The 7,937-nt window shown below is 28.6% G+C and overlaps 1 protein-coding gene across 5 annotated transcripts in view; it reads right to left on the bottom strand.

Annotated features, from left to right (window-relative positions):
- Positions 1-7,937, bottom strand: part of LOC129920906 (protein abrupt) — a 70,111-nt gene continuing 62,174 nt past the window's right edge. For 3 of the 5 annotated variants that reach the window (XM_056002421.1, XM_056002422.1, XM_056002420.1), the window contains 2 exons: positions 1,822-2,478; positions 2-946 (listed from right to left, as the gene is read on the bottom strand). In XM_056002421.1, coding sequence (XP_055858396.1) covers positions 504-946; positions 1,822-2,478 — 1,100 coding nt within the window. In that variant the 3' untranslated portion in view covers positions 2-503. Of the gene's footprint in view, positions 947-1,821; positions 2,479-4,850; positions 7,212-7,937 lie in introns of those variants that run through there. The other 2 variants (XM_056002423.1, XM_056002424.1) reach the window with 2 other exon arrangements.

Raw genomic sequence — 7,937 nt, 5'->3', positions numbered from 1 at the left:
TTTTTTTTAACGTTTGCCATCTAAGATGAATTAAGTAATATTTTGTTTACATTTTCGTAAATTTAATTCTAAATATTATAATAATATATAATATATACAAAGGTGAATTCTTTTCTTAATATACTACTTAAATTTAATAAAAGAAACTACATATATTAGTTTCTCTATATTATTTCTTTTATTTTTGTTTGTTTTTAGTAAATCGTATTTAGTGATGCGTATACTCTGATTAATTTATGTTTTTTTTTGTTCAAAAAAATAAATTTTTTGATTTGTGGTATACATCGGTAAGGCTTCTCGTTTTCATGTTGGTATATATGTATGTATTTTTTCTTTTGCTATAAATAAATATTTTTTTTAGACTTCAAACTAAAAACTTCAATACTAAAATAACGCATCAAAAATTTTCTAAATTTTTTCTTCTTCCCTCAAATATAATTTTTTTTATATAAAAATTATCCTTAAACTATCTAAATATGCTCTTTTTGCATATATACATATGCCTATGTATTATGGACACCCTCATCTTCTGAGTAATTATCATCAGCATCTGAGTTACCTCCATCATTATTGCTACCCGATTGATTATTTTCTAATCCTAGATCCATTGGTTCGGATGAGTCACGGCGAATGTCAGTGCCCATTGGCCCATTCGAGGTTGGTATACTCAAGTGATTACCTGAGCTACTTGGTGAATGATGGCGCATTGCAGGTTCAATTATAAGATCATTATTTCCTCCAAGCGAATTACAACCACCGGAGTTATTGTGCAAGTTGTTTTGGACAAGCCGTGAAACTTCGCTATTTTGTGCAAGTTTGGAGAGATCGAAATGGGGTGGTAATATTCCGGATGGTAGTTTGTCCAATCCATGGCCTAATGCATTGAATTGTGCCATTTTGGCAGCATGGAGTGCTGCTGCAGCATGCTCTTGAGTCATTCCCATACCTGTTAAGGAAATAAAAATGAAAATTTTAAAATATGATTTTTAGTGCTGGAAGATGAAAAAAAAGAAACTCCTGAATATGTCATCACCGTGGCAAAGAATAATGAGAAAAAATATTAAAGATCGTACTTTTAAGGATAGAGATTCTTACTTTTTTGTATACATGGGTTGGTTGTACAACGGTTTTTATGTTAAATATCGAGAGGAAAATACTGGCTTTACGCCCAGTGACATTGTCTTTTTTAATACGCTTTTATTAGCTTCACATGCAACTAAATAACTAAATGCAATAAAATCTTGGAAATAAATTTTGACCCACTTCATTTATATTTAACTATTTGCATAGCTTAATATCTTGTATGTTTGCAAGAAATAAGACGGATATGGGATAGGTTTTAATAAAAAAAAAATATGACATTTCATAAAAAAAGATACCTCGTTTCATTTGGTTGCGGATTTACTTAACAAACATTTTTTTACTTGTGTGTGTGAAATAAAATTTTTTGACAAATTATGAACACTATTGAACGTTTTAAAAAAATGTTCATAAAAGTCCAATTAATTCCATCAACTAACGAGAAATTTCAAAATTAAGGTTTCTTAAAAAAAAAGTTACGTATACGCCGTAGTGATTTAAAAAAAAAAATTATTGAGTGTCAGAAAAAAGCATTGATGCTCAACTGTATATCGCATCAAATTTGTAAAGAACGGCTGTAACGTTTGTTATGCTCTTTTGGTTGTTAGTAAATTAACTATTAAAACTAAAAAAAATATCAGCTTTGAAATGTTAAAAATTTTTCTATCCGAGTCTATTAGAAAAAAAATGAAGATAAAAGAGCTCACTTAGATAAACACAATTAAAAAATTAAGCTCTTACCAAATGTATTTTCAGTTATAAACTGTAAATAAGTATCCAATAATGACTGTCCGGCAGCCGTACTTGTTGGTGTAAGGGGAGTTCCCATCATCATGTCCTTTCCGTCATTAGAATTCTTTTGATTCATCGATTCATTTCTAATACGAGTGATTGTTGTATTTGTATGTCCAAAATTACTTAGCAAACTTTCATGGTATCTATTCATATCATTATTATTATTTCCATATCCACTACCAGTTGTTAAATCCTCTGGATCATCATCCTCATCGTCACCGGCACTTCGTAAATCTAATTTCGAACCACCCCTTTGAGCACCGCTTGTGGGCGATGCTCGGGCACGCAATTCAGCTGCCGAAATTTTCACACCAGCCTTTGCTAGTAACCTCGATGCAAGCTCTGGATCGAATGCACTTGGCATCGGCAGAACTGGAAGATCTTTTGTAGAGATACCCCGATGTTGTCGTGACATGTGTGAATGAAGTGAGTTTCTTGATTTTGCAACTGTTCCACATAGGACACAACGATAACCAGGACAGACTGTGTGTTTGTCTTCTAAATGAGTGCGTAGAGTGTGGGCGGATCTATAGATTTTGCCACATTTTGGGCATGGACGGGGATCGGTTGCTCGAACACGCATTTCAAGTGATCGACGAGAAACTGTAATAGAAAAATAAAATGTTTATTAGAGGAGAGTTCTTAAGCGCACATAATTCTTCTTAATGTCCAAACAAAATAAAAAGTCTCATATTTGAAATTGACAATACGCTTCTTATTACACTTTTGCGAAGTTATAAACAAAATTTATCAAATAAAACAATTTTTTAGTCTTGGAAAATTTGCTGCACAATTCTTGAAGATTATTTTGTAACTAATTCGTAAAACAATTTTTATTTATTCTTATTTAATGTGTTTAGTGATAACAATGGTCAATTTCAAATAACGAACACCTTTTTAAAAATTATCACTAACTCCATATAAAAGAAAACACTTATACGGGTGATTTTTTTAAAAATATATTTGCCATCTTTTTGTTATATATGGTTTCTTTGGTAATTCTCGTTTGTCTCTCAGTTTTCCAAAGGACTTACATATTTTTACTATAATTTAACATTTTTTTTATTTAGATATAATATAAATTAAAGACAAATGCAATGTGTACATTTTTATATAATTTATTGTTTATATTTACTAACAAAATTTGAACTTAAAAATGTATTTAAATGAAAAAGATTTAATTAAAATTATATCACTGAGTTATACACTATTTTTGTATTTTCTTTCTTTTTCGAGACTTTTTTAAATATACTAAAAAAATTATTATTTAATATAATTTTTGGTATTTTGTTCTTTTTAGTAGTGTTGTTTAATAGGAACCTTGATTACATATGCGTAACATTTTTCATTTTTTTTTTAAAGGATACTTTTTGTTTCAACATAATTTTCTTTTACTCTTTACTTATTTTAATTTAAATTTAAAGTTTTGTTTTTGAAATCAAAACAACCAAAGTAGTATTTCAAAATTATAGGTTTATAACTTAAATGATTTCAGAAACTAAATATCATTATGTCAATGAGTTATGAATGTACTAAGAATCAGAAGAAAAATTCGAGTATGCCTCTAAAACAGAGGTCTGAAGTCTATTTAAAACTTCAAATATCTATGTAGATTTCCTTAAATGGGTTTAGCTTTTAAGATAATGTTGACTTAGCTAATTTAATTCAAAAACAAAAAACAAATTCTACTTTTCCTTTCTTTTAAAAACATAAGCGACCATGTGTTAAATGTTTTCTAAGGAAACAGCATTATTGAAAATGGCACTAATTTTCATTTATAAAATTAAAATTACAGTAAATATACAGTCAAAAGGATCTGAACAGGTGCTTTTATTAAAATTTTTGTTTTTGATTTCCAAGTAAATTAGAGAAGAGGATATTCAAGTTATTTCCTTACGAAGCAATATTTTGCTTTATTGGATATAGTAAAGTAAATTTTGTAAGTAATATATTAATTTTAAGCAAAGCCAAAGCCAAATCATCCAAATTTAAAATTATAAGCTTTCGGAAAAAATTAACGCTTGATTTAGCATTTTTTTTCGACACGAGTGTCTTCATTTGGAAAATAAAAATAATTTTTTAAATAAAGATTTGTAAACATTCGATGTCTCGTTATTAAAAACTTTTTAATAAAAACCAGGTGTTTTGCGTAAAAGTGACGTAGTTACTAAGCAGATTTAATTTAACTATTATGTCCTAACTCTTATGATCAAGATGGACTTCATTACTCAAACTAGAAAACTTGCCTCATTTAATTTTTCAAAGAGTTATGAAAATATTTTTGTTTTTGAAATGCGAATAAGCCAGTTTAGTTAGCTTCAGTTTTTGAAACCACAATTTAAGTCTGTTTTTTTTTTGTGTATATAAATTATATCGTTTTGTTTAAAAATTGCCCGATATTAAAAAAAATTGACAAGCGACATATCCTTAAAAAAAACAAACGATTTTTTCAGTCGATAAAAAAAAATTCTCATTGTTTCATTAAAAATAAGAACTTAATTTAAATTTTAGTTATAGAAAAATTGAGCTCCTTAAAAAGTTCTACTTTATATTTTTTTAAAATTTATGTTTACATTTTTTGTTGTCACAATGTTTTTGTTTTTTTTTTCTCTAAAATAACTAGTATGCAGGCACATTCTATTTTGTTTCTTTTTATTTAAATATTAAATTATTATTATTTTTTTCTGAATTCTATAGTTTTTTTTTATCTACAATTAGTTTAATACTGTTTATTTCTTATAATATACATAGTTTCTTCTTCATTTTCTTCTGGTTTGTAATTTTGATTTATTTTAATTCATATTTTGTATTTAATACATGTTATAATTTAAATAATTTAGATATACATTTAAACATGTATTTTTCTGTTTTAAATATTCTTATCAACTAATAGGATAGTGTTCTTCTTTATATATATATATATATTTTAAAGAATGTTACAATAGTTATTTTTGTATCTATATACAATACACTAGTTTATTTTTTTATTAATAGGAACATAACAATTCATTTTCATAGGACTTTATTTTTATTTTATTTTAATCAAAGCTAGTTGCAAAAATATTATTTTTGTATGAAGTTCTAGAAAAAAAATTTATAATAAACAGGACCTTGAAATGCGAGGACAATGTCATTTGTAAAAAGTTTTTTTTTTTAATCTCTGATTTGCTTATTAAAACAAGGGAAGGGATGTTTAATTTCGATAGTCACTGTTTTTTATATTTAGGGCTTGTTTCAGAATAGCTGATGTTGTTTAAAGTAAGTTCATTCGAAATTGTTTCCTTTGTCTTTTTTTTCATGTTTTGAATGTCCGAACTTTAAAACTTTATGAACCGTGAAACAAGACCTAAGTCGCATGTAAGTATCTTAAAAGAGAATTTGTTTCTGAATAGGAATTTAAGATTTGTATAAATAAAAAAAAAAATTTGACTGTTTCCAAAATGTTCACTAAATGTTTTGTTGCCTGCTCAGAGCGAACCAAAACCGAATTTTCAGAACTCTTGGAGAACCTATCATGTATTAATCTATTTTTTTTAAAGCAAAATCACAGAAACAAAGATGCTTGCAATGTAATATGCAGATGTTCAAAGTTAATGCTTGAGCGTTCGATGTGTGTATGCGTCCGGAGTTTTTGTATTTGTTAGTGTGAAATACAACGACTTATTATGATCACCATTGAACAGAAAAAATGTTCATAAAAATTCGATTAATTTCATCAATTAACGAAAATTTAAAAATGTATGGTTTTCTATTAAAAAAAATATTACGTATACGCCATAGTGAATTCTTTTTACATAAAAAAATGAATTCATTGTGAGAAAAAAAAACATTGATGCTCAACTGTGCTTACTCGATGGCTTGCTTTGTATAAATTGTATATGGAAGCTGCCATTAAAGATGAGCCCACCGCATTAAGTTTGTAAAGAACGGCTGTAACGTTTCTTAAGGTGTTTGGTTTATTAGTTTTGTCGATACATCGAATAGAAGAAAATAAATTATTTGACATTTTACTGAATTCTGTTCACGAAAAAAAATAAATGAATTTTCAAATTGAAAAGTTTTTTTTAGTCCGAATTGTGCTGACAAGACAAAAGTCTGCTTTTTTTTTTGTTAGTTTCTATATGCAAAGGAGATTTGTTTCCTAAAATTTTAGCATTTCGCAATTATTTCTCTTAACAAGAAATTTTTTTTTTCCTTGGATCACAACGGTTTTTTTAACTTTATTGTTTTTACATTTTGTTGATATTTTACACGAATATCTCTTCTTTAAATTCTCGTTTTTATAAGAAGTAATAAAAGTAAGCTTTATGTTTGTTTTTTAAATCACGAAAAATAAATGGAAGTTTTTAAAGCTGTTTCATAATTCATGACATTGTCCAAGCATCTTTTCTTTTTTAAACCTACAATGGTCAACTAGCCACACTCACAATTTCATTTAAAGTCTGGTATTCCCGAGAACGGACCACCGGACGAGCGCATTGCTTTCATTTTGGCCCACTGCAAAGTGTGCTTTATTCTCATGTGATTGCGCACAGAATTCGGATGAGCAAATCTACGCCCACATTCAAGAACCGGACAGACAGGACTGTCACGCGGGTAATGTCGATCTAAATGCTGTCTAAAAACTCTTTGCTCCAAAGGAGTCTCACACAATGGACAAGGAAGAAGGTAATTACTATTAGCGGCTGTTGCTGTAGTTGATGCGGCAGCTGCGGCTGCTGCAGCAGCGGCTGCTGTTGTATTTTGCAGAATTTCTGGAAAATCTCGCGATCGGCTGAGAGCTATGGTTCTGGCCATAAACAGATTTGCTGTTAGTTGGTGCTGATGAGATTGCATCTCGTCCATATGCAGTTGATTCATGTTTCGTTTATTGTCTTGGTGATGCCGTTGCATAAAATGCTGTTGATGTTGTTGTTGTTGGCGTTGGTTATTTTGTTGTTGATGCTGTTGTTGTTGCTGCTGATGATGATGATGCTGTTGCACTAATGAATGAAACAGTGCTGGATCAGTGCTCTGAGTATTATTGTTATTGTTGTTGTTGTGTTTAACAGTTAACGACATTGCCGACGAAGATGAATCATTAGAATAGTCATTAGATGAATTATCCGGTGAGGGAGATCGAAGAGCTTGCGGAAGTGATTTAGGACGATTTGAATGTTGTTCATCGTCAATGTCATTGTCAACACCATTACATTCGGATTTAGGAATTTCATTGGAATGTACATCCGCTGATGATGGTGACGAAGACAGTGGTTTTAAATTTTGCTCATCGGTTGTATAATTGTCAGCTAGTTCCTCCTTGACATTTGCCATTAATCCGTATTTGTTTTGAATATCTGCAAACCGTTATAGACAGCGAGGTATCGCAGTGTTAGAAACACATTCATTTAAGTCAACATTTTATTTATTATTATTATTTTTTTGTGTTTAGAGAATGAGCTGATTTTATTATGTAGATTGATATGTAATGTGAGATATAATAAAGATAAGTAGATTATGTTTTATGTACTATATATATATTTTATTTTTTAATATAAAAAGTTCATTCGGCAGTCATATTAGAGCACTATTCGACCCTGATCTGAATACTTTTTTTTTTTTAATGTTGAAGATGACACAATAAATGCTGCAATCATCAACAAATCTCAACAACCAACAACAACAGAACTGAATTTGTTTTTCTTTAGCGTGTACTTTTTCACTTACACTTAGTTTAGAATAATTTTTTTTTGTCAATTTTCTTACTATTACTAACAATTTTTTTGAAATTTGTGTTTTTTTTTTAGGATATACATAGCCAATTTATTGTATTTCTTATAATTAGTATAAATTTGTAATTAGCCAATTTTTGTTTTACAATTATTCAGTTCTTATCGTTTTACTTAATAAAAATTCATTTAATAGCCAATTATATTCATATATTAAGGTTTTTTTTTGTTTTGTTTTAAAATTTTGAAAAAAACATTATTTTTATTCTCGCGAGATCATGGCCGTTATTTTTATAAAAAGAATAATCTAAAATTAAATAAAGTGCAAATAAATAAAAATGCATTTAAATTATA

The sequence above is a fragment of the Episyrphus balteatus genome, chromosome 1, assembly GCF_945859705.1.
Source record: "Episyrphus balteatus chromosome 1, idEpiBalt1.1, whole genome shotgun sequence".
Classification (NCBI taxonomy): domain Eukaryota; kingdom Metazoa; phylum Arthropoda; class Insecta; order Diptera; family Syrphidae; genus Episyrphus; species Episyrphus balteatus.
The sequence above is the reverse complement of the archived record's forward strand: the minus strand, read 5'-3'. Positions and strand labels throughout refer to the sequence as shown.